The following is a 27341-nucleotide window of genomic DNA, read 5'->3' as shown; positions in this document are numbered from 1 at the left end:
GTTCTTTTCCCTTAAGAAAAAAGTATGATTTAAAAAGAATCTTTGTTTTGTGTTTGTGTGAATTGCTACACTGCTTAGCATTTGGTAAGTTTCAAAATATTTTAAAAAATATATAGAATATTAGCTTGTCAGTAAGCTTGTAAGGAAAATAAAACACTTATTTGCCAAGAGTCTCTAAAAGACAAAATAATTTCTCTAATATCTGAAGCAGTTAATGGAATACTAGAGGCAACTTAAAGTTTAAGCCAAGTCTCCTGCTTTCTCCTAAGATTATGGAAAAATTTTCATTGGCCTCAAATATTTTTTTCTTTTTTAATAAATTCTGTTTAACATAAAATTAAATCTCAAGAACTTACTGTACACTTGAACTTCAACAACTCAAACTATTATGCAAATAAATTATAGTTTGAAAAGTTAATAATTGGATACGTGATTCAATTATATTTTTCACTGTATTTGTTTGATTTGAGAATTTTCCATTGTAACCTTTTCATTAAAATTTACTGAGGACTGAATTCAGAGAGATTTCTTAAATGGAAACCAAATCCAAGTATAAGCCGGTATATTTACCCTACTTTCACCAGCCAGAGATATGAAAACTGCCTGGCCAAAGTTGCACAAGGAACTACTAATACAGGAATTTAACCATATATTATCTTTTTGGGTAACCTACCACAGGACCCGGTCTTCCAGTTAGACCCATTGGGCCAGGTGGACCTCTCAGAGCAATCTAGAAAATAAAATATAGCAAATTCAGGAATGCCTCCCTGGATGAGCATATTAAACCACAATATTCATTTGCACAAGTTACCCTTAAGTAGCAGCTCATCAACAGAGGTATAATAGCTACATAGTAGAAAGAGTGCCTGATTACTGAAGAATCACAAGTTTTTAGAATGACAAATTGACCTAATAAGTATTAGACATTTTTTAAGCTGTTGTGACTTATATACAATCTTGTACCATATATATTATGATTTATTCAATGACAAAAGTTAAAATAGATTTTAACATCTAATAAGAAATTTAATATCTGATGATTTTTCTACTCAAAAGTGCGTTGAGAATATTGCATAGGCTTCTCTTAAATACGTAGGTGTAATTCTCATTGACAATACTTTTAGATGTGAACAATTTGAAGTGCTTTAAGTGAAAGTTTTCTAGCACTATTTTAGGATAAAAACTATGACAATTCAAGCCAGACAGTAAAAAGCAAAATTGATCAGAAAGTGCTTAGATAATACAGTTATTTTAACAAATCTCAAATTTAATGCTTTATAGAAAAATGCATTTATTTTGTAGAATCATAGGCATGATAGACTGATTACATGCACTATTGACACTGAATATTAGAAATGTGAAATTAGCACTTGGAAAGCTAGAACAAGTAGAGTAAAAGGATAAATATTTGACAGATGTTAAATTAGTATGGTGTGCTATTTTTTAATATTAGTGATTCCAAAAGATGAATATTTAGATTGCCAAAACAGATATAAAAAATAATATTGTAATAGAAATAATGTAAAATCAAATTAGAAAAGTGCATGAGATGGAAACAGTAATATCTCCAAAATTTCACTACTGACTCACCATGAGATTTTTGACAATACACTTCTTAATCCTTGAGATTAAATATCTGAAAAATTGGAATTATAATGCTTGCTACCTATTTCCAAGGAGGTTAAAAGGACTAATAAAATTAGGAATTCAATGGCCTAATAAACTATTTAAGCTCAAATAATTACCTAAAATCTGTTCAAAGTAATAAAATTTATAAGTTGTAGGCATCATTAGTAAATCAATTTAAATATTTTTAGATTTGTATTATGCCAAATTCTAATAAACAAATATTTAAGTTTTTCATTTTCTTTATAAATGATGTAACCAAACAATGGCATCTTTTCAGATTAATAGACTTACACTCTCAGATAATTTATGCACTCATAAATTTATGGTGATAAAGTTATCACCAAAATGATTTATATCACTTAGGAAGCAGGTACCCATATCCATGTCAACTATAAGCCCTTTATTTCCTTTTTCCTTGAAAAGAAAAAAAGACTATACTATGAATAAAAGTATTATATGACTTTCAACATTTTCCTGATCCATTCTTTTGATTTTCTTATCTATATTTTAACTGCACTGGAGCTAACTTAAAAAGCAAACAATTTTATATTTTATAAGTATACAGATAGTGAAAAGCTTTTAGCTGACAAACAAATATGAACTGAATGGATTTGGTTTAAAATATAGATTACAATGATTCGAGCTTAGAATACATATTTGAAGGTTTCTTTCCTCCACAAGAATGCCTAAGAAATTTAATTTTCTGGATTATTTGGGATATCCTGAATAATCTATAAGATTGGGTGGAAAAATTATTTTAAACTTTATCCTCTTACTTTATTTATTGGTCATTGACATATGCCTTTGCAGGGAAAACTGGATGTGAAAGATAAAGGGTGATACATATAAATCCATCAGTACTCTTTGAAAAAAAATTAGAAAATTTGTGTATTATGGTCTGCATGTTTTTGCCAGAATTATGTATGGCAATACTGCAAGGGTCAGTCATTTAAATTAAATATTAAATTAAAGAAAATATTCCTATCGGAAAAATAGATATTATCTTAGTATCTTCTCCATCTAAATTCAACATACTATTCAGAAGTATTTTGTTCATAATAGTAGCACCCTCCAGATACACACACACACACACACGCACACGCACACACACACACACATGCACACACACACACATGCACACTTTCTCTCTCTTGCATAATTTGGCACAGAATCAGGTTATGGAACTACATGTTCATCCTTTCTTACCCGAGCCTGCTGAAGAATGGCCTGGGCCTGAGCTTCCTGAGCAGAGATGATTGGTCCTTTGGAACCATCACCACCATAACGAAACTAAGAAAAGATAACATACAGAAGCTCAAAATAAGAATTTCTCAAATAGGTGCATTAATTACTAGATTAAAAACTACTTACTTAAAATGGTGGGATTTTACAAAAGTCCATGGTAACTCCATCATGAATCATGATACCTAGATTTTTTTTTAAATTTTCTTTCTGTCCATTATAGAAGTTTTCTAGACCATGCTTTACCACTTGTAGAAGAGACTACAGACTCCTTTACAATTTTAAATTCCATAATTTTTGAAAACTATGGAATAAGCTATCATCCATTTCTTTACCTGCACAAACGCTACCCATTCTACTCACTCATTTGTAAAAATTCTAAATGCACTAAGTTCGGTAGTGTTGTAGATCAACTGCTATTTTGTTGAGCAAAACTTCTGGAATCTCTGTGAACACAGAGGAAATCTTCCTTGAGATAGATTCAGTTTGTTTACCTTTTCTTAAGTAATTATACTAGGAAACTGATCCTTTCTGTATCCCTCTATAAAATGCTAAAGCTCCTTTTTCATTTTAACTCAAAATGCAGCATGAATAAATTTCTCTCTATGTTATTATTACTTGAATCTTTATTACATTTAAACAAATAAATTTTTTCCACAAGAACTTGGGCAACTTTATTTAAAAAAATTTTTTATTGAAGTATAGTTGTATTAGTTTCTGTTGTATAGCAAAGTGATTCAATTTTTTATATATATATATATATAATATATATATATAAAATATATGTGTATTATATTCTTATTCTTTTCCATTATGGTTTATTATAAGATATTGAATACAGTTCTCTGTGCTATACAGAGGGACCTTGTTGTTTATCTATTTTATATTTAGTAGTTTGTATCTGCTAATCCCAAACTCCTAATTTATCCCTCCCCCCTCCCTTCCCCTTTGGTAAGCATAAATTTGTTTTCTAAATCTGTGAGTCTGTTTCTATCTTGTAAATATGTTCATTTGCATCATATTTTATATTCCACATATAAGTGATATCATATGATATTTGTCTTTCTCTGTCTGACTTACTTCACTCAGTATGATAATCTCTAGTTTCATCAGTGTTTCTGCAAATGACATAATTTCATTCTTTTTAATAGCTGAATAGTATCCCGTTTTATATATATATATATATATACCACATCTTCTTTATCCATTCATCTGTTACTGTTATTCATCTGTTACTGGACACTTAGGTTGCTTCCATGTCTTGGCTGTTGTAAATAGAGCTGCTATGAACACTGGGGTGCATGTATCTTTTTAAATTTGAGTATTCTGTGGATACATGCCCAGGAGTGGGACTGCTGGATCATATGTTAACTCTATTTTTTAGTTTTTTGAGGAACCTCCGTATTGTTTTCCATAGTAGCTGACTCAATTTACATTCCCACTAACAGTGTAGGAGGGTTCCCTTTTCTCCACACCCTCTCCAGCATTTATTATTTGTAGTCTTTTTAATGATGGCCATTCTGACTGGCGTGAGTTGATACCTCATTGTAGATTGGATTTACACTTCTCTAATAATTAGCAATGTTTAGCATCTCTTCTTGTGCCTATTGACCATCTGTATGTCTTCTTTGGAGAAATGTTTATTTAGGTCTTCTGCCCATTTTTTGATTGGTTTTTTTTTTTTGTTTTTGTTGTTACTGAGCTGTATGAGATGTTTGTATATTTTGGAAATTAAGCCCTTGACAGCCGCATCTTTTGAAAGTATTTTCTCCCAGTCTGTTGGTTGTCTTTTTGTTTTGTTTATGGTTGCCTTTGCTGTGCTAAAGCTTATAAATTTGATTAGGTCCCATTTGTTTAGTTTTGCTTTTATTTCTAGTACCTTGGAAGACTGACCCAAGAAAACTTTGCTATGATTTATGTCAAAGAATGTTTTGCCTATGTTCTCTTCTAGAAGTTTTATGGTGTCGTGTCTTATATTTAAGTCTTTAAGCCATTTTGAGTTTATTTTTGTGTATGGTGTGAGGGTGTGTTCTAACTTCATTGATTTACATGGGGCTCTCCAACTTTCCCAACATCCCTTGCTAAAAAGATCATCTTTTCCCCATTGTATATTCTTGCCTCCTTTGTCAAAGATTAATTGACCATAGGTGCGTGGGTTTATTTCTGGGCTCTCTACTCTGTTCCATTGATCCATATGTCTGTTTTTGTGCCAGTACCATGCTGCTTTGATTACCGTGGCTTTGTAATATTGTCTGAAGTCTGGGAGGGTTATGCCTCTAGCTTTGTTCTTTTTCCTAAGGATTGCTTTGGCAATTCTGGGTCTTTTATGGTTCCATATACATTTTAGGATTTTTTGTTCTAGATCTGTGAAAAATGTCAAGGTTAATTTGATAGAGGTTTCATTAAATCTGTAGATTGCTTTGGGTAGTATGGCCATTTTAACAATATTAATTCTTTCGGGCAACTTTAAAAAGCAATCTTAAGGTAAAACAAATAATTTTTGGACAATGAATAATACTATAGATATATTGTATTTAAAAAGTATTAGCTAGTGTCTATATGGTAGTAAATAGCATATTAACTTTATGTTAATACATGAAATGCATGTTACTCATATGACTCAGGATAAAGCACATGATTAAAAATATTAAGAAAATCCTCTAAGATTTCTTGTCAAAAAATATAATGAAATAATAAAGCCTCAGTTCTACTGCAGAAATAAATATTTACCAGAATTTTGCTTTAGCAAAATTTATCACAATTTCTGAAGGCTGCTTCATTTCAAGTATCTCTACCTCATACAATGTTTTTTTGATTGATCTATAATATGGTTAAGCAATATTTTTCAGCAGTAGGATGACAAAACATTGGGTCATCTTTATAACTATAAAAAACATACCGGTAACACTAACATGGTACCAGGAGGACCAGGTAAACCATCAGCTCCTGGTAGACCGGGACGTCCTGGGGGACCCTAGGGAAGTAAATAAAATCATCAAAATTAATCAATAAATAAAATAATTAAATGTATTAGAAACAGAATAACTTTGAATACCATAAGTCTACATTATCTACTTTGTGTTTGTCCTCTACTTCTTGTTTAATCTCCTTTTAGTAAGGATACCTAGAGAGGATTGTATTTCATTGCAGTAGTTTTATATAATTTAAATAATGCACAAATTTATTGCCTACTCAAGGAAGGAGAAGAAAAGGGATTTTACAAGAAGAGTTTCAATAGACAACGCAAATGGTCTATTTCTCCATGTGACCCAGGATGTGATCTTCAAATTAGGATGTAGCCTTATTAATTCAGTCTATCAGTATTCAACTAAATAGTCATGGGAGTTTCTGGTAAATATGTCTGAACTCAAAAGGAAGAACTTAATCTAATGTATTGGGTTCATATCAAAATGGAAATTGATTAAAAATAAAAAATTTTCTTACTAATTATAACATAGATAAATGCACATTCTTTCACCTCACTTTTAAAATTATAGTTAGAAAAGTTAAACAAAATTTTGCACAACACTGAATTCATATGTTATCCAAGTGAGAATAATATGTTAAACCTGTAGAATATATTTTAATTCTTTTCATTTATGTTGCATTCTTTTGTTATGAGTCCCTTCACTTACCCTCTCACCAGGGTCACCAGGGGGTCCAGTGGGGCCTTGTAGACCTGGAGGACCCATAAGACCCTACAGAGAAATAAACCATAATCTGAGTTAGATTCCTGATTTTGTTAGTATTCAGGCAAATTCATCCTACCAAAATCAAAGAAGAACTCATATTCATAAATAAACACTCTTCTCCCAAACAATTGCCCTATTTATCTTCCCATAAAAAGAGAACATATAGGGACCACTTTGTAGCTAGCTCAACTCTTCCTCTACGAGGCTGCTCTCAGGGTAGAGACAGACATTCCAAGGAAGAACAGGAAAGGAAATCCTGCCAATGTACAGTCCCTGAGGTGGAAGTTTGTTCCTAGTTCTTACTGAAGAAATGGTATACTCATTTAATTAGACTGCAAAAATGTGACAGTGAAGTTGAAATGTAGAAATCATTTATATTCTTTATGGGTAAAAGTATTTAAAGGCATCAGTATAATATATTTATTTCACATGACAAGAATTTAATTAATTCCACAAAAGAAAGAGGATTTCTTACAAAGTCAGATCAGTACAACTACCTGACAATAAAGACACCCTGATGAGTAACATTAGCCTTATTAGGAAATGACAATGGAAGCTGATAGTCACTCCATTCAGAAGTACAGATAAGGCAGCTACAGTCTACTTAGAATTCTCAGCTCTCTTCTTTGAGATATATCTATACCTCTTAAAAAAAAAAAAAAGAGGGCTTTTTGTTTACTTTTATAACTTTCAGGCACAAAATTGAAGATGAGGTTAGAAAAGTCAGAGATATTTAAGCAACAAAAATATTTAAAACAAAATTTAATTTCATAGCTCTCAAAAGAATATCATTTGGATAGCCAAATCAGAAAGCGATTGAAGGCCACCGGGTCCTCTGACCAAGTATTTGCCTCTATAATTCAATACTCAAATTAGTCTAAAATGTATAAATTCAACAGTGTAATAGAAATCTTATATCTGATTATTTAAAAAATCAAGACAAAAATAATCTTAAAACATTTACATACCGCAGGTCCTGCTGGCCCTTGTGGTCCTTCAATAAGCATGCCCTACAGTTAAAAAAAGATAGAGTCATTACTAGGGCAATGTGACCCCTAACCTCTTATCTAATTGGCTCTTAGAAAGCACCACATCATTGCATTTTAAAAGGTAAATTATCTGTTCCTACATATAAAACAATTACAAGCATTTTTGCATGGGGAAGGGAGGAAATTAAAAATGATAGAAGACATAATCCCTGTCCTGAGAAAATCTGTGAACTAATTAGCAAGGAAATAAATATTCAGGTAAGTAATATTACAAAGAGAATATGCTAAGTGCTCCCCAAGAGGGCAAAGACATTTAACCAAGTTTTCCCTAGCACCCAGAATAATGCCAGGCACAAAGCAAGAAACTGATAAATATTTGCTGTGTGAATGAAAGGATGGAAGAAAGCAGCACCTAAGCACTTTAACTCAGGGAAAGGGGAGAAAAGTCCATGTTAAAGAACTGGACATAAATATAAGTTCTTAAAAAGACAAGAGAATAGAATACTATTTCAGGATAAGAACACAATTCTAGAAAGTTTATGATTCTACTGCTGAAAACTGTCTTGTCATTTAAAAAGTTGGTTGTAAATTTTCATAACAAGGACAAATTTATTCTGAAAAATTATTTTTAAAGACTTTGGTGAGCATACGATGTGCTTTCTCAGATTTTGGAGTAATAAACAGATAACAATGTTCTTAGAGATGCATCTTTTATAGTTTTATCTCCTCCATCTTTTATAAAAATTTTACATCCTTGTAGTTCCTGAAATGATTTTCATTAGTTTGAGGCAAATAGTTAAACATACTTCCTTTAGTTCTAATGCAATACTTTTCCCAAATTGCTCATTAGGGAGAACAACAGTAAAATTGACTTCCAGTAAGAATTTGCTTCTTACCAATATCTTGAGTGGTAGTAACATTAATATAAATATTCAAGTCACTTTTGAAGTGATTTGAAGATTTTTTCCAATGGAAGAAAAGCAAGCAAATTTTAAAAAGAATGTTTTCATATTATTACATGATGTGATTTGAATATGAAACAAATAAGTACTATGTCAAATAATATATTTCTAATAATGTTAAGTTATAGAAATTAGAGGAGAAAATCACTGGACTGGAAAATAGAAGAGGTAAAGTCTGGTCATATCTCAACCGCCAAACATTTGAACCCTTTAGGTCTTAGGTTTCTTAGTTTTTAAATGAGAGAATTAGACTAAAACATTGTCGGCTAGTTTCAAATTCCAAAATTCTGTATCTCTATATTTTTTTGGTGTATTGAAATTCTACTTGCCAGAACTGGCCTTACTAACTCATTACTTGTGGCATTATAAACATTCGGACATTAGAATTTTCAATGGTACTATTACAATGTATTCATACCAGTACTTACCGGTTCAACTACTGCTGGTTCTCCTTTCTGTCCTTTTTCTCCATATGCACCATGGCCATTTATCTGTTGAGTGAAAAATTCAAGCAGCCTGTCTTTAAGTAAATAAGGCCATTTAAGTATTTTTAAAAGATCATTTAATCATCTAAGTGCATTTAAAACAATCTATTAAAATGTGTTTTTTAACATAGAAACCTATTAAAGTTTTAAATACTGAAAATATACAAACGGAAACACAATGAACATTAATGCTAAATCTTGAATGAGATTGAACAATTGTTTCTTAAAGACACATTATAAAAAGATAAAGATATCTGTCGACCTCATTATTATCCCAAGGTACTAAGCAAAAAGTGTCATCAAATTAAATTCAATAAAATAGAGGTAGAGGGAAGAAATGGGTAAAGGGGTTCAAAAGGTTAAATAATAATAATTATAATGATAAAATGATAATTAATATGGTGCATTCCTGAGCATCACCAGAAAAGAAAAATAAATAAAACAGTCTAAAAATTAGAAAACAGTCTTAGTACCCAGAATGACAATGACTGTAATTTAATCTTATCAATGCCAAGAAAACTTTTATACAACTCTATTAAAGATTATTCTTTCAAATGAAGACTCCAGTAGTGTGGCCTGAGATACAACTGCTGAAGATCTCCATGAGGAAGAACCTATCAAGGTAACCTAGTAGTGATAAATATTCATAATTTATATAAGAACATAACCTACATTTTAAACCTGAAAAGACATCAAGATGAACACGAAAATACTCCAGAAATAAGACATACAATGACACAGAGCAGAATACTGACTTACACTTGTTTCTGTGATATCTGTTTCTGCTGGAACACCTGGACCAAATTCTTCATTAGTGGGGCTTGTTGGTTTATCTTCATATTCTTTATATTCATAAAAATCATATTCGCCTAAATCTCCATCTACCAGAAGATCAGAGTCCCTGCCGTCTATTTCTTTGTTTTCATATAGCATATCCTCAGAATTTCTCCTCTGGGAATCATAATCCTCTCCAGTTAGATATTCTTCAGTAAATACTTCTTCAACTGGATTTGGCTATTAATTTAAGTTGCAAGGAATTGGAGAACATGAAGTTTACTGTTAGTAAAGCAAGGTAAGCATTTGCAATTACAGTTTGATGGAATGTGACAGGAAGTGGTCTGAATACTACTCAAGCAAGTCTGAAAGCTGGGAAAGACAGCCTTTCAGCATTATTGAAAGAAATATTTTTGTACATTGGTATGTACAAGGAAATATTGCTTTCAAAGAACTTTTGCCAATAAACTGCAAATATTCACATAGATTCAACATGTGTATTTGCTTGTTCCATTGGAAAAAACTTGTTATGCAATTTGATATTTACTTTATAGTTTGACTTGAATAATATATATATATGTATATATAGAAAATATATAGTTAAAGCTTTGCTTAATTTTCAAATCTCACAGAACCTCATAATGAAATATAATTGCTACCAGAAAAGTCATGTAAGTTTGACTCTCAATCCGAAAAATAAAATATTAATGCCAATATTGAGATTTATCATTGCAATATTTATGCAGAGTATCTAGAATGTAGGGAAGTATTATATCACCAAAGAGTTCTTTATAGCAAATAAAATGTAAATTATAGTCCTCAGAATTTAATACAATAGAATATATCACCGTGTAGTCTCATAAAGAGTATGAGATTATTCACTTAAAAGTAAAAATTACATCAAAAATACTACCTCAGAGATATAGAAAAATAAAGCTAGTATAATTTCCTTTTTTCATAAATAATTCTCATTAATAGCATAAATCTGAATGATATTTATTAGGTAATTTTGGGCCATATGATTTTGATAAATTAAATAAATTTGATAAATTAAATAATTTATCTTGCTACTTTTGAATTTCATAAAAAACTTGTTTGCTATAACATAGTGAATCTAGATGATAGAACAATATTGAATAATACGTAGTGTTACATAAAGTCATGTGAATGAAAAATGTGGCTAAATGATTAATTTAGTGATTGTTAACTAAAATAAAATGTCCAATAACCATAATATTTTTGTATTCTTAAACAATGAGTATATACTATCATTAGGGGGTGCATATCATCTGGGATCAGAATATTACTATGTTCATAGATCTGAGCAAAAGATGAATGAATTTGGGTATATAAATAAACACCTTGAATCAAGATAACCATTTTTGGAAAATGATTATTTTGGACTAGATGAAACTTGAAATTGGTTCCTACCCTAAAATGTTATTATTCTAAATTATGTGTTTGCATATAAAGTCTCACTCAGTTAATTTGCCTCACTGGGACACATGTTATATAAATTTTTAATAACTAAAATGATTCAGGTATTCCTCATACCAGTTAAACTGAATTGTATACTTATTTTTTTCATAATCAGAACATAGGCATAGTATGAAATTCAGGAAGATTGTTCTATTTGTTCTATTTGTACCTGTATGTACTTAAACATTTTCATAGAAAGGACTGGAAAAGGTTAAGATATAATATTTTAACCATAATTAAGTTTGAAAATGTAAATAGCCACTAAAATCAACTAAGACTATATTTTCTCAAAATATTTGTGTCATAAAAATGCATGATTATTGGTCAGATGGAGTAAATTCTAATTGTATCATTTGATGATACAGTTGTTACTTTAGAGGATTCTCCTCCTCACAGAAGGGTCATGTTGTGAATACCCTTAATCACAACATTTTGAGAAGCTTGCTCAATCCCAGGAGGAATCAAGAAAATGATAGCAGTCAATTCAGTTTGATCAATTTAGCATTTGCATGAAGCAAAGAGTCATGCAAAATCTGAATTGACGTTAATTTTAAATGAACTGTTTTTAGTAATAGTGAGCCAATTCTATTGTTTCTCTTACCTCAGTAAAAGAATAAAAATGTCAAACTTTTCAGAGGTTATAGATTCTTCCAGAGTGAAATATACCAAGAAATATTACACATTTTAAAAATTTAATGCTGTCTATGAGCATTACCTCATTTGGTCCAGATACACGCCTAGGAGCTTCTGTTTGGTAACTTTCTGTTCCATAGTTGTATTCTTGAAAATCATCAACAATATTTGCCTAATGGTAAATTCAAAAGAAAATCAATTAGTAAAAATGTAAGGTAATCCAAAATCTATGGAAATCATGATTTAACTGGGGTATCGTATTAGCCAAATGAGTATTTATCTAGTTGGGTTAGGACAATGACTCATCATCAGAGATCTTCCAGCTTATCTAGGAGAGATCTTGATTGCTTTTTCTTTGCTACCTTTACCCCTAGCTTGGCTTTTGCTGCTGCTTGATAACTTTTCTTCTTCTTGGTTGCAAATTTTTCAGATTTAGGGGGTGTAAACTTTTTGGACTTTTTCTTTGAGTTAGTGGCCACTGTCTTCGTCTTCATTTTGAAATTGAATTTCTTTTTCTGTAAAATGTGGTGAAAGATGGAATGGAAAACATAAATAAAATGAAAAGGGAAATAAAGAGCATGGATGAAAGGAAGGATAAGCAAAGCAAACCGGGCATCATTCCTTCAGGACAGCTACTGTCAATAAAAATCACAGTTATCAGGTCATAGAAATCAGATGAATGAAAGGTTTATGATAAGTTTGAGGAAAAGTGGACATAAGGAACCACAGGATGACAAACAGCAGGACCCCATACACAAAGGCGCTACTTTGCTTTTACCTCGGTTTGCGCTATTGTCTCTTCAGTTACAGTGGGAGTCTCTGTTACACTTTCAGCCTCTTTATATTCTGCTTCCCCATACTCATAGTCATATTCCATTATATCCTCAGGTGCATACTACATCGCAAAGGAAAAAATATCAGGCAATTTTGTTAGTTGCAGGTAATACTATTAACAAAGTGGTAATCATGTTCTTAACTTTTACTAGTAAAAGTTAAGAGACAAGTAAATACTGTTATTTAAATATTACTTCGTGTTACAAGAAGTAATACTGTCTTATACAGAGTATAATAACAGTGACAAAGCAGGTTTTCTAAGAGCAGAATAGTGGTTAGGATTGTGAGGAAATTAAAAGTTTAGAATATTAATTCAAACTTTTAATTGTTGAATATTAATTCAAACATAGCAATTACATACTTGGACATAGTTGTTAAATAGTCACATTAATTTTGATTTGTAAAAATTGCACATAAGCCTCCTTTATCTTACAGCAATTTCAATGGGTCCTTTTTTTTCCCATTAAACTACATGTTTAAAAATAAATGTATGGAGAGTAGTCTTCCCAAGCAAGAAAGAATTTTCATATCTATTATGAGACGGAAAGGGGAGAGAAACGAAAGGGAACAAAGGAACATGAAATGAGTCTATATTTTATTTGGAATACTGGAACCGATGTAAAAATACAATCTAAAGTTTATTCAGAAATAACTAATTTGCTATAGACTTACTTAAGATCAAAATGAGCACAGAATACTTGTGAACCATTAAAAGATTCAAAATTAGATCTGTTTATAATTAATACATTTCAGTTTTACAAATACTGCATTTTTTCTATTGAAAAAAGAGCATAACACTTAGATACCTTAAACCATGTAAATGTAACTCAAACTGAAAAATGGAATACTAGATTATTCTGTATTAAAAAAAAATTTAGGAGAAAAAGGTATGTTTCTCAGTAAAGGGATGTGCAATACAATCATTAATATTGTAAATAACATGCTTGCTCACCTTCAGAGCCAAACACCTCTATCAAAATTTTAATTTTTAAACACCAACATAGGTATTGTGAAACATATTTTAATTATTGGTTTTAATTAAAATAACTGTAAATCCATTAAGATCATATATAACAAAAGATACTAAGCAGCAAACTCAACAAGCTAAAACTCATATATATTTATATATTATTTATAATATATATTTATGTATAAGTATATATATTTATGTATATACACACATATATATTTATTATGTATAATATACATTTATATATATGTATACATATATTTATTATGTATAATACATATTTATGTGTGTATATATACATATATACCTATGTGTGTGTGTGTATGTATATATATATATATATATATATATGCTAAAAGCAACCTATTTGAAATTCCCTAAGAATTATATTTGGTCACATTTTCATTATATCCCAACTGGACCTCTCTTGGTATTTTCAAATTGACAAAATATCTCTTTTAATGTGCCAGAAAAATAACTCTTCACCACATGTCTTTTAGAGAACTGTGATCACTGTGCCTTCTAATTTTAAAGCTCTATTAGATATAGCAATGCAAATGAGTGCAAATTTCACAAAGACATATAATGAGACATGTTCAAAACTGACCCCCTGGCAATATTGTATATCTGGCCCTTAATGAAATACCCTCACTAGAGGAAACTTTTCTAGATGGTTCAGCTGAAGGTCATATTGATATATATAGACATACTTTCAGTGTTTATGATTGTCAAAACTTCAATTTGATTAAATTAATTGAAATTAATTCATAATTTTACCTATCTAGCAATAGTTTAATTTTCATTGAATATACATTTTAAAGACTTCAACAAATCTTCATTCTAGTTAGTATTTGAGTAGAATTTGTTAAAATAGAAGAATGCATATATAACTTTTTGAACATTTGTGTTTCTTCATGACTCTGCAAGCAAGATATAATGCCGACTATTTCTAGGAAAGGTAAAGTATGTATTAATCAATAGCATCATTAAATAAATAAAACAATTAAATACTGAATTTAGATACATATTAAAATAATTAATGGAAACTGAATATTGTCTAATGAATAGTTTTTTTCCATAGTTATAGTCACACATGTTGGAATAAGAAATAGTGGATTTATATAATTACTAGCTGGCAGCTTGAAGTTAAAACATGAAAAAAGATTAGCCAGGCTAATTTATGCTTTAGAGTTTTAAAATTAAGCAGACTTTTCAGAATCCTATGCATCTATGATGAATTGTAAAAACATAAGACAATATATAAAGGCATAAAGGACTGTAAAAATGGACAATTTAAATGCATCTTAAATGAAGCCTGATATTCAAAGCACCAATTACTTTTACTATCTTTATATCATGTTTTTTTTTTTCCTTATAGGAGGAAACTTTTTCCAACCTCCATAATTCTCTCCTCTATTTAAACTTTTTCCACATGGAGATCAAGCAGACTAGCTGTGGTCGTGGAATAATGAAGGCAGTAACATGCTTACCTGCTTAGGCACTAAAGTACATGTTTTTCTTAGAGCCATCAGCAGTCAGTGAAAAGAATCACTGCTTCTCTTCTCCTTATTTCTTTATCTAAACAACATGCCCCTTCTGGTGGGTATTGATATACTTAGGACTTTGCTGGTCTACACGAAGCTTTACAACCTATTTTTGGAGATGATTCTCCCTTCTTACTATGGAATTTGGGGGTGTCTCAAAGGCAGGTAAAGAAGAGAGAACTACTTGTAATCAATCAGATGTATATATGCAAAAAAACGTGCAGTGATGGAAAGATCTCACCTATGATCTGTGAGTTGCCTAGCATAAGTTATAGTATGTGAGGAGAAAGGGTCTTCTTCTAGAAATGTCAAGTTTGTTCTTATTCAGTTTGTTAGAAAAATAGTGGCATAAGTAAATACCTGAACGTCTTTGAGAACTAGAATATATGATAAATATTAAGGGCAAAAAATATTAAGGTAAGAAATTTCTTTATAAAATATTGTTTTTCCCTTGCTTCTTCTTTTTCCATCCTTTATGTATATATTTAAAAAGAAGAACATCAATTGCCTAGTGTATAAAGGGCATTGTAGTCTGTGTAGCACATTAAGAAAGAACCATATGTAGATTTAACATCTAATTTCTTATTAAGATATAAGGATAATTTAACACGATGGTTTAATACAAAACCATCATAATTTTAATATTAGTTACTTTGCTATATAAATGGTATTGTGGAGGTTCACATAGAATAATAGTTTGATATTATCACTATGTCTAAATCTATCTTCATTTTACATTTCACTCTATGATGATGATGTGATACTGTGCCAAACACATAAAAAATGTAATCCTAACAATGAATTAAAATATGTTATTTAGAGGATATGAACTATACAAAAGCACAAGTTGAATAAAACACATTTGAGTTAATTTATAAAATAAATTGATATATTTATTAATCCAAATCAGAATAATAAATATGCAATTTTTCAAATTTATTAATTATAAATTAAGCAATATAAAGTACAACATGTATGTTTGATGCTCTATTTTGCACTTTATGTTCTTTATTCACTGGTAACATTGCATTGCTATTTTGTATAGGTAAAACATCTGTAGTGCAATTATTAAAATGCATATTTGTAATATAATGTATTAATGGCTATCATTCAAAAGTAATATAAGGATGGCTTGCTAATTCTGTTAACCAGGTGTTTTTCATACTAGTATATAATAGTTATCTTATTATTGAAGTATCAATGTAATTTAGTACTGGGGGAAAAAGTGAGAGCTGATTCCTCAAAAAAACTTTTCATTGTGACATACTCAACATAGAAACTGTAAGAAATGCTATTATTGCATCACCCAACCAGATTTTCATGAAGGTTTTATTATAGCAGCATGCTCTTTTCCTTATCAGTTGCTTCCAGTAAAAACAAGTTTGATTTATCAACAGAATGTTAAATTTATGAATCAACAACTAAGGTCAAAAAGGGAAAGTCTACTTCTAAATGAATTTAAGACAAAAATGGTTAAAAATATTATTTTGCTTTAAAACAACTCTGCTTACCTGATGTAATAGCATTAAAACATGGGAATAAAACACCTCAAGGTGATATAATAAGAATGCATACCTTCATTCTTCCAAAAATCAGAGCCATATCTGTTACTAAAAAGAACAAGACTTATCTTTCTTAAAACAAAAGCAAAATAAATCTCACCCATCTTGAACACCCATACTAAATGTTATAAATTTTAATATTGAATCACCACATAATCTCTAAGATATAAAAACACTAAAACCTGATGGACATTTTACCTATCTTCTTGGAATTCACAGACTGTTTTAATAAATCATGAGGGAATTCACAGACTGTTTTAATAAATCATGAGGTAATAAAAAGAATGAAGCACTTGAGAACTGAAAGAAGCAAACACAAATATCCAAGTAATTTCTCTTTTTTCTCTCATATTTGCTTTCCTGTTAGCTTCTTAAGACTTTATCCTGTTTTAAAAAAACATTAATATTAAGTCATGGAAAAGATCAGTGCAACAGAATTCACTATCATACCTCAAAAAGGAAAGTAATGTCAAAAAATATATTTCAAGCACTTAAATGGTAAAATCCAAATTGAATTATCATGCAGAAATAACAGTAAATTAAAATTAAGAGATAAAATCCTAACCTATTGTAAATAGTAGAACTCAAAAGATGGTATCTAATAGTATTTTAATAGTCAAGAAGAAAGCTATTTGAGTTATTTTCAAACATAAGGACAGTCTTGATGTCTTTAAACTTCCCCCCTCACCTTCTAAAATTTAGAACTCTTCACCTTGAGAAAAAAATAAAAATATAGATTTGCTGCTAACTAAAGACTCAATTCCTTCCAGTATTTGCTTTCTAATTTCCAGAAAATTCACATTAAAGAATTATCTAAAAATCTGCATAAAGCATACACTGTACTATATTTTTTTTGTTTTTTGGGATATTCAAGTCTGACAAAATTGCTATGGCTAACTTAAATGTACTTATTTTTGGTTTGAGAGAGAATAGAGTCAAATTTCATTATGGTGAATTTTCTTGCAAAAATAGCATGGAAGAATGGTTTCACACCCAAGTTTCAAATAAAGTGACATAATATTAATCAAAGAATATGAATATTTAGTTATGGCAATCAGTTCATAATGCTTTTCATTTCATTGCTCTCTGTATCAAATCTTATGCAAGAAAAAGAAAACTTACATATCAATATAGCATAGCCTTACAGAAATGGAAAAAAAAAAATCCCTCTAAATATTCAACTCAGCCTGACAACTTTAAGATAGCACTAAAGTCCCTTTCTTATCTGCATGAATTGCCAAAGGCCTGTGGATATGGCAAGTATGCCAGAAAATAGTTACCCTTGTCTTGAGGCTGTTTTAATTACTGAAATGCTAAGGACAAAATATATCTTTGAGAAATTATCTTTTTTCTCATCTCCCCCCAAATAAAATATGCTCCTCTACACAGTATATGTGAAGTATCTGTATTTTTAAGAAATTATGTAACAAAATACTTAAGATGGAAACAAACACCAAAAATCTTCTTTAAATCACATATTCTTAGAAATGTTAAAACACTATAAATACAAGGTAAAGTTTAATTAAAAGTGAATAAATGGAGGTGAGCCTCCAAACTGCAAACCTATGTCCTTACCATTGGAATGAGAAAATCTGCCCTTGACCTTACGGTCCTCACCTCATCGATCTGGGGTTCCTGAGCCTGAGAAGCCTTGGGTGCTGAGGAATCACAGTCTGGACTGTAATGCTCACAGTAGTCATACGCTGCTTTGGGGTCACCTATGATCAACAACTGCTGGATGTCCCCCTGCCAAGAAACAAACATGGTTATGTAGTCAGCATATTTGAATACACATATATCCAGAACAAGATTTATCCAAGACACAGTGTAGTTCATCTTTAAATATGAGAAGAAATCGCTTACATTTCAATGTTAAAAACAGTCCTATAGGATTGAGAGAGAAATTCACACCTGTTTAACAAATCAGATCTTCTGCTATATTGTGGTTCAGAGAATCTATAGTATATTCATCTGTTTGCTAAAACTTGGTTTAACTGCATTCACAGTTTACTCTGTGTGGAATAGACAAATGAAATGTGAATAATAAGCTAATAAAAAAGTAAGTAAGATTTTAAAACTATAAAACTGTAATGTATTTCCAATATTAAATAATGGAAGAGTTCGATTGAATTATTTTTTAAGCAAGTTTATACAAGAATTTTTAAATGAAAATATAGATCCAACTATTGAGTTCTGTTAGAGAACTGAATATCAAAAGAAATTTCTACTTACAAATATGAATGAGAAATGCAGAGACCAGAAAAATCCAAATTAAAAAGCATATTTGCTTTTGGCATATTTTTGTTAAAAATGGAGCATCTAAGCATATATCAAACTCACTTATTTAGAAATCTGAATAATTTTAATAAAAAATAAACATTAGAAATAATTAATAGGGTTATCTAAAGAGTTTTAGTTCCAGAAGGTTCTGGAAACTGTGTAAACAAGAGGAAGATCAAATATTTTTCTCTCAAACCCATCTGAATATTTCCACATGGGTCTAATTTGACATGAAACTATTTTGATATAAATCTATGGGTCATGACCATATTAATTCAGAATTATATTCAGTCCTAGAAGAATGTCTGGGTTAATATCCATTTGACTTGGTGATTCAAGTCCCTGTAAGTCTGAGCTCATGAGTCTGATTCACAGAACTCCTGATATCATTTTGAATAATTTCAAAGTTACTTCAGCTTTCTCTACGTCTGATTAACATAAGCTCTTTAGAGCCTGATGAAAATTTTAGAAGTCTCTAACATTGAGTTAGAGAGCAGGAAAGAATTCATAGCACTTTTATACCACAATATTCATTTATTCATCAACAAATGTGGATTGAGAAAGTACTATACACAAGACATTGAACATAGTATCACTGGAGATGGAAACATAAATTTGATGTAATCCTTGCCCTTGGAGAGTGCAATATAGTGGTTAAGATTTAAAACTGTAATAAAATGGAGAATAAAATTTATAACTTGAAAAGATATAGCAGACTCTTGTGAAAAGTGCCAAGAAAAGAATTAAATTATTTAGTTCTAGCTGGCAATCCTTTATTGAATACTGTGGTTCCTATCTTTGGTGTGATAGTTATTTCTATTTGCATTGCTCTTTCTTCTGTCTAAAAAGCCCTGTATATTCTTACCCTTAAAATTAGCATTTATGCTAATGGATCATAAATCTATATTTTCATTCATATCACTTTACTGAGATATAATTTACATATAGAATTTATTCCTTTAAAGTGGACAATTCAGTGTTTCTTAGTTCATTCACAGAGTTTTCCATCTATCACCAATGTCTAATTTCAGGAAATTGTCGTCACCCCTAAAAGAAACACCATAACCAATGGCAGTCACACCTTATCTCTTCCTTTGCTAGCCCCTGGTAACCACTGAACATTTCATATAAATGGAATCATACATCATGAGGCCTTTTGTGACTAGCTTCTTTCATTTGTCATGTTTTCAAAGTTTACCCATGTTTTAACATGTATCAGTACTGCATTCCTTTTTTGAAATAACAACTTTCTGTATGAACCTACTATTGAATACATTTTGTCTATCTAGTCAGCTGTTACTAGCTATTTGAGTTGTCTCAACTTAGTAGATATTTTGCTATTTGTTTTTTATATGTCATTCCTTTTTCGTTACTCTTTTACTCTCTTATTTTGTTCTATCTTCTTTTGTGCTAAATAGATATTTACTAGTGAACAATTTTAATGATTTTGTTTCTTTTACTATATTTTAGAGAGTTCTTGTTTTAGTGATTACCTTGGGGATTATAATTATCTTAATTTATAACATTTTTCAGATTAATATCAACTTAATATCAGCACTATACAAAAATTTGTTTCTGTATAACTCTTCCCTTTTCCCCTGCTTTGTAATATTATAGTTATACAAATTACATCTTTATACAATATAAGCCATCAACATAGTTCTATAAATTTTGCTTTATGCAATTGTATTTTAAAACAGATAAGAGAAGGAAAGTGCTATAAACAACAACAACAAAAATTTGTACTGTTTTTATATATACTTATGTTGGTAATTTTACCAGTGTTTTTTTATTTCTCTGTGTGAATTTGAGTTACTGTCCAATGTCCTTTCATTTCAATCTAAAGGATTCCTTTTTATTTCTGGTAAGGCAGCTCTACTTTTGATACGTTATTTGTTTTTCATAAATCTGGGAATGTCAATTTCTTCTTTGTTTTTTTTTTTCTTTGTTTTTTGAAAGATAGTTTTGCAGGATATAGCATTTTTGGTTGACAATCTTTTTCTTCCAGAACTTGGAATATGTCAACCACTGTTTTCTGGCCTCTATGAAATCTGACAAAAAATTAGCTGTTAGTCTTAATAAGAATCTCTTTTATATTACGAGTTATTTTATTATTGATGCTTTGAAGATTCTTTCTTTGTCTTTTGACTGATTATAATACTTTGCGTGTGGATTTCTACAAATTTATCTTGCAGTTTCTTGAGATTCTCAGATATGTAGATTAATGTGTTTCATCAAAATTGGGAAGGTTTTGGTAATTATTTTTTGGAATATGCTTTGTACCTCCTTCCTCTCCACTCTTTTTGGGACTCATTATTATGTCTATGTTGCTATGCTTGATGGTGTCCCACAGGTCTTTGATGCTCTGTAAACTTTTTGCAAGTTTATTCTTTCTTTTCTTCATACTGAGTAATCTCAATTGATTTTCAACTCCCAATCTATTTTGTTCTTTTTTAAGACACTCTACATTTATTTATCTCTATTTGATAAGGCTTCATTCTCATACTTTCATGTAGTTGTTAAGCTGTGGCTTCCTTTAGTTTTTTTTTTTTTTTTTTTCTTTTTAACATACTCATAATTGCTGATTTAAAGTCTTTGTCTGGTAAGTCCAATGTCTGCATGTCTTCAAGGACAGTTCCTATAGATTTGTTTTTCCTTTGTATGGGACATAATTTCCTGATTCTTTGCCTGTCTCATAATTTTTTGTTGACAGCTGCACATCTTAAATGTCACCTGTGGAGACTGGATTCCATTGCCCCCTCCCCTCAATGCTTGTTGTTATTTTGTTTGTGGTTGTTTTTGCTGCTTGTCTGGTGACCTGTTGAAGTAATTATATATGTCAATTTTCTTTGTTTCCTGTGTCCACTGAGGTGTCTGCTCAGTTAGATTAGTGATGAGCAAATGATTGGGCAGAGAATTCCTTAAAAATCTCTCACTATTTGCCAAGAGACTTTGAGTATGTATTTGTGTGTGAGCATGCCTATAATATTCCAACAGTTTACAACTCTGCCTTAGATCTCATTTCTTGCTATGCAGATCCTCAAGGTCAGTAATATTTGAGATATTAGGGTCTCTTCAGGTCTTTCCTGGACCTCAGTGACCTTTATAGACATCTCATTTCCAAACTTTTTATTTTTAGTGTCTTTGTCTGATCCTTGTTTGCTCAATACCCTAACAGTTAAATGAACACCGCCAACTACTTGCTAAAGATCTGCATCTAGAATGTCTCATTAGTAACAGAAAAATGACTAAAATTAAAATGTCAAAAACACACATCTGCCAATAAAAATTTCATTGACATGATATATTACAATGTTTAGTAATCCTTGAGATAAATTTTGTTGAATTCAGAAATTTCTCTACAATCAGATTTAACTATATTTCTTCAGTTATTTAGTCATTTCATTCAATCATTCATTCAAAAAGTGCTTTGAAAGTGCATGTAACATGTTAATATGTTCAGATAACACCCAAATAAGGAAACACCTACTTTATTTCCCAGTAAAACATGAAATAAAGCAGAATCAGCAAATACCCACCCACAAAATTATATGGCTTATAATGGTCATACTATTATTAGTGTGTCCAGCATCAAAATTATTTATTTTTATATGTTATGAGGCAGTACAATCAAACAAATTAGATTGTTTCTGAGATTTTCTTTTATTCTTTTTTGTAAATAGCTAGAATAGACTCTAATATTTAGCTTATGCCTACTGATTTTAAACATTCTCACAGCAAATGAATATAAGTTCTTAAAATTTATTGATAACATTTCTCAAACACTAACTTATGAGTTTAGAACACTGAGTAGCCACAATTGAATTATTATAAATGAGTAATAACTAGTAACAGAGAAATTTGAATATTCTTCATTCTGTTGTTAAAAAAATGCATCATTCAGTACCTCTTGTGTACTGTCATCACTGAGGGTTTCAATCAGAAATTCTGATTCTTGAATCACAGCCTTGCCATTAATTACTTGGAATTATGCAAGTCACTTACCCTAATTCATCATTTGTAAAGTGAATGCATTTATTTATTTATTTATTTATTTTTGCAGTATGCGGGCCTCTCACTATTGTGGCCTCTCCCGTTGCGGAGCACAGGCTCCGGACACACAGGCTCAGCGGTCATGGCTCAAGGGCCCAGCCGCTCCGCAGCATGTGGGATCTTCCCAGACCGGGGCACGAACCCGTGTCCCTGCATCGGCAGGCAGACTCTCAACCACTGCGCCACCAGGGAAGCCCAAAATGAATGCTTTTAGAGATCATATCTAAGGTCCTCTTCAGAACTAAAAATTATAGAGTTCCACACTTAACTTATAGATAATATAATAAACCAAATGAAGCTTTTGCTGAAACACAAAAAATTGCCTATCTTATTACATATAGTATTTTTAACAGTATATTTTTTAGAAGAATACTGGTTTCCTGAGTACTCAACTGTTCTAGTCAAGGCACTCCGCTTCATTAAATGGAAGCCTGCCAACCTTTCCACAATAAATTATTTTTTCAGGTGTTTGATATTCAGCCATTAAATGTAGTACTACTGGAAAGAAACTGGAAAATTGTGTTAAAAACCTACAGTACTATTTTCCCCGGAAGACATTTTATAGTGTTTTATGTTAATCATATGACATGTTATGAGACAGTCTGTAGACAAACAAAGCATCCTGACAGCTTGAATGAACTATAAATATTTAGATTCAACAGTCATAAAAATTTCTACAGCTGGAAAAGGGTGAAGTTACCAAGTAAAATTGGCATCTGCTGTACACAACATATGAAAAAGACATCCTCCTCCTCTAATGCTCTACAAAGCCAAAATTAAAGTAGAGCTGAAACAATTACCTTGCTATCTACAGCTGTGTCAACTAGGTCTATACTATAGTATTTTTCTATAGACAGAATGAGTCTAGAGGAGGGAAGCAAAACAAATGCAAGAAAACTGAACAGAAACTATATATAAAGATGAGGTTCTTCTGAATGTCACATGCATTGCAAAAGGATCCAGCCACATTTTTTTCAAGACCAATTATATAAATAACAGCATATCCTCCTCTCAAAACTAAAATATAATTCACCTATTCTAACAATTTTTGTTTGTTATTTTTGTTTGTATATGCATATATAGAGTAACTCTCTATAAGGCCTAGCTATTTCCGCTTTCTCTGCTATGAACGTAATTACATTATAACTCAGGAAATACACAAGTTAATACACATTTAGCTTTTTTGCATGTACAAGAAATCACATTTATTGAAAAAGTGTTGTACAAGAAATTGGTATAATATCTAAGGTCACATGTCAATGTGTCAATGCTAAGTGTCTGAATTTTCAGATTCAATTCTGCATCCTATGAAGTCAACCAGTGCTTGGTTGAAGTCAGTTCCCAGCCTGAGCATCCACTGAACTGTACAGCAACAGCAGCTGATTCCTGAGAATGAGCAATGAAAAACTGGGTTTTGATCAGCTGTCATGTTCAATTCCATGTGGCTGAATAAGGTAACCTGTGAATGAATTATGTGCTTGAAGCATAATAAGATCCCAAGAATGACAGAGGAGATTCAGACATAACCAAACAGTTAAAGCAGAGGCTGGATCAATATACAACTATAATTGTTCAATAAGCAGTTTGTTTTTAAACAGCTTATTTATAAACACTCTCTCTAATATCAACCTGGCAACTAGTAACTCTACAATCCTATAAGGCTTTTAATTCCACTATGAATCTTGGAAGATTTAAACTTTTAATATTAAAACTTGGGTGTTAGTTATATTCTAGGAGAATAACTTACTTTCGGTAATATCTGGAAAAGAAGACTCCAAGTATTTATTGACTATGTGTCTCACTGAATTTCAAAGCTTTCTAGAGTTAGAAATTTCATCTCCCCTAAACCTGTTGTAAATCACATGCTGCAATTGCATTCTATAAAATCAGCTAGCGTCCAAATTTCCCGAAGCACATTCTTACCTCCATTAACTTTAACATGCAGGAATCTCAACGGGAATGAATGCTTTTATAAAATGCTTCTTGTTAAAATCTTGACTGTATGTTATAAGCAAATAGGAGTTAGGTTGATGAAGAAGATGGAGAGGGAAATAGTATTAAACAGGAAAACGGGGCTTCCCTGGTGGCACAGTGGTTGAGAATCTGCCTGCTAATGTAGGGGACACGGGTTCGAGCCCTGGTCTGGGAAGATCCCACATGCCGCGGAGCAACTAGGTCCGTGAGCCACAACTACTGAGCCTGCGTGTCTGGAGCCTGTGCTCTGCAACAAGAGAGGCCGCGACAGTGAGAGGCCCGCGCACTGTGATGAAGAGTGGCCCCCACTTGCCACAACTAGAGAAAGCCCTCACACAGAAACGAAGACCCAACACAGCCCAAAATTAATTAATTAATTAATTAATTTTGAAAAAAGACAGGAAACCTCTTAAACAGAACTCTGGATGCATGAAACTGACAAAGTTGGAAAAGTACATATAGTGCTGTATAGTTGGAAGGAAGGCCCTATATGGTGATAATGAGCAGTGAGGGTTGAGGGATGAAAGAGATAAAGTAGAAGAAAGAAAAAGAACCAAGCAAAGAACCAATCTGAGAAAAGCTTTGTGTGTGAACTGAATTCTAAAAGTTACAGAATGTCATTCAAGGACTTTGAACCATGGAGCAAATTGATCAATGACGTATTTTAACAAAATTGCTATGACTACATAGGGAAGGATGATTTGAAAGCAGCTAGTTTGGAAGCATGAGAATCTTGCTTAGGAATCCATCACAGTTAAGCATTGGGAAATTTAACTCAGCAACAGCAGGAATGGAGTAGAGGATACATAGAGTTTATTAGAGAAAAACGTGTGAGATTTGAGAACTGACTAGGTAATGATGATGGAGTGGAATGGGAATGGCAAGTAGAGAGGGAGGAAGTGCATTAGAGAAGAGTGGAAGGTAGTTCTGTAGTTTCTGGTATGAGCAAGGGTAAGACGGAAAATCCACTTACTCAGTTGAGAAACAATAAAAAGGAAAAATTGGGGATCAACCTTTTAAGTCTATGAAGTGAAATGATAACTAATTTTTTTCTAGAAAAAGTCTTTTTTTTTTTTTTAAGAAACTTACCTTTATTTACTTTCGAATTGTACTCCTCTATGTGCCGACTGTCAGGTTATATCACTGAGACCAAACTAAGTTATAAGCATCAATAAGAATCAGCAGAAATTTTCCCTTTAGCTGGACAGCCCATACCTCTTTCTGTAGCAATTTATACCCATTTTTTCACTGGTAATCAAAGACAAAATGAACTTGTCTAGACTTAGTGTTATGGGATGACCTGCGTGCCCCAAATTCATATGTTTAAGTTCTTAGCCTCAGAACCTGACTATATTTGGAGATGGGACCTATAAAGACAGAAGTAAGATTAAATGAAATCTTTATGGAGGGCCCTAATCCAATATGACTGGTCTTTTTATAAGAAGAGGAGATTAGGACACAGACACCACAATGCGAAGGTCATGTGAAGACACAAGGAGAAGATGACTATCTACAAGCCAAGGTGAAAGGCCTCAAAAGAAATGAACCTTGCTAACATCTTGCTCTCAGACTTCAAGCATCTGGAACTGTGAAAATATTAATTTCTGTTGTTTAAGACACAGTGTGTGGTATTTGGTTATGGCAGCCCTAGCAAACAAATACAGACTGATAAATACTAGTTTGTTTTTATTTATATCTTGCAAGTATTATCTTCATAGCAGAATAAAGAAGAGCACTTCAAAACAAGTATTTTTGTTTGTTTGTAACATGGGTAATCTCTAACTGTGTCCAGGATCTGGTATTAAGTAGATGCTGTGGAAATATTGACTGATTTAATTTGGCAAGCAGCTAGAACTCAGGGTAATCACAGGTTATCATACACCCGACGGTATCATCATGTGTAAATATCCCTCAGGCATTAGAGGTAGTAGAAAGTGAGAATGATAAATAAATATTTGTCTCCAAGTATAAATAAAGAATTTGAAGGGAACAAGTTTTTTAAGTAAACTTACCAGAGTTTTAAAGATCTTTATCAAATTAAATTATGCTAGAGGTCATAGTGAGTTTAAACAACCATTTATATGATTTTTTTAAAAATGCAATTTCATTACACTAGTGAAAAAGTTAAAATAATTCCTTGTTGTATCAACTCCATATTAATGAAATTATATCCTAATTCTACTTCATTTCAACAATGAAAATAGCAAAAGTGTTTTATCATTTTTATATATAATATAAA

General features: G+C 31.4%; 1 protein-coding gene across 6 annotated transcripts in view; it reads right to left on the bottom strand.

Moving 5' to 3' along the window:
* The window catches only part of COL11A1 (collagen type XI alpha 1 chain), a 196621-nt gene that overhangs the window by 112811 nt on the left and 56469 nt on the right, over positions 1 to 27341 (bottom strand). For 5 of the 6 annotated variants that reach the window (XR_009564559.1, XR_009564560.1, XM_060301975.1 and 2 more), the window contains 10 exons: positions 18371 to 18541; positions 12664 to 12780; positions 11968 to 12057; positions 9759 to 10013; positions 8943 to 9005; positions 7532 to 7573; positions 6507 to 6569; positions 5771 to 5845; positions 2836 to 2919; positions 674 to 730 (listed from right to left, as the gene is read on the bottom strand). Coding sequence is in view for 4 of the 6 variants with exons in the window: in XM_060301975.1 (XP_060157958.1) it covers positions 674 to 730; positions 2836 to 2919; positions 5771 to 5845; positions 6507 to 6569; positions 7532 to 7573; positions 8943 to 9005; positions 9759 to 10013; positions 11968 to 12057; positions 12664 to 12780; positions 18371 to 18541 (1017 nt within the window). In the remaining 2 variants the exon portion in view is untranslated. The remainder of the gene's footprint in view (positions 1 to 673; positions 731 to 2835; positions 2920 to 5770; positions 5846 to 6506; positions 6570 to 7531; positions 7574 to 8942; positions 9006 to 9758; positions 10014 to 11967; positions 12058 to 12663; positions 12781 to 18370; positions 18542 to 27341) is intronic. The other variant, XM_030868841.2, reaches the window with a different exon arrangement.

The sequence above is a fragment of the Globicephala melas genome, chromosome 1 (assembly GCF_963455315.2).
Source record: "Globicephala melas chromosome 1, mGloMel1.2, whole genome shotgun sequence".
Taxonomy (NCBI): Eukaryota; Metazoa; Chordata; class Mammalia; order Artiodactyla; family Delphinidae; genus Globicephala; species Globicephala melas.
The sequence above is the reverse complement of the archived record's forward strand: the minus strand, read 5'-3'. Positions and strand labels throughout refer to the sequence as shown.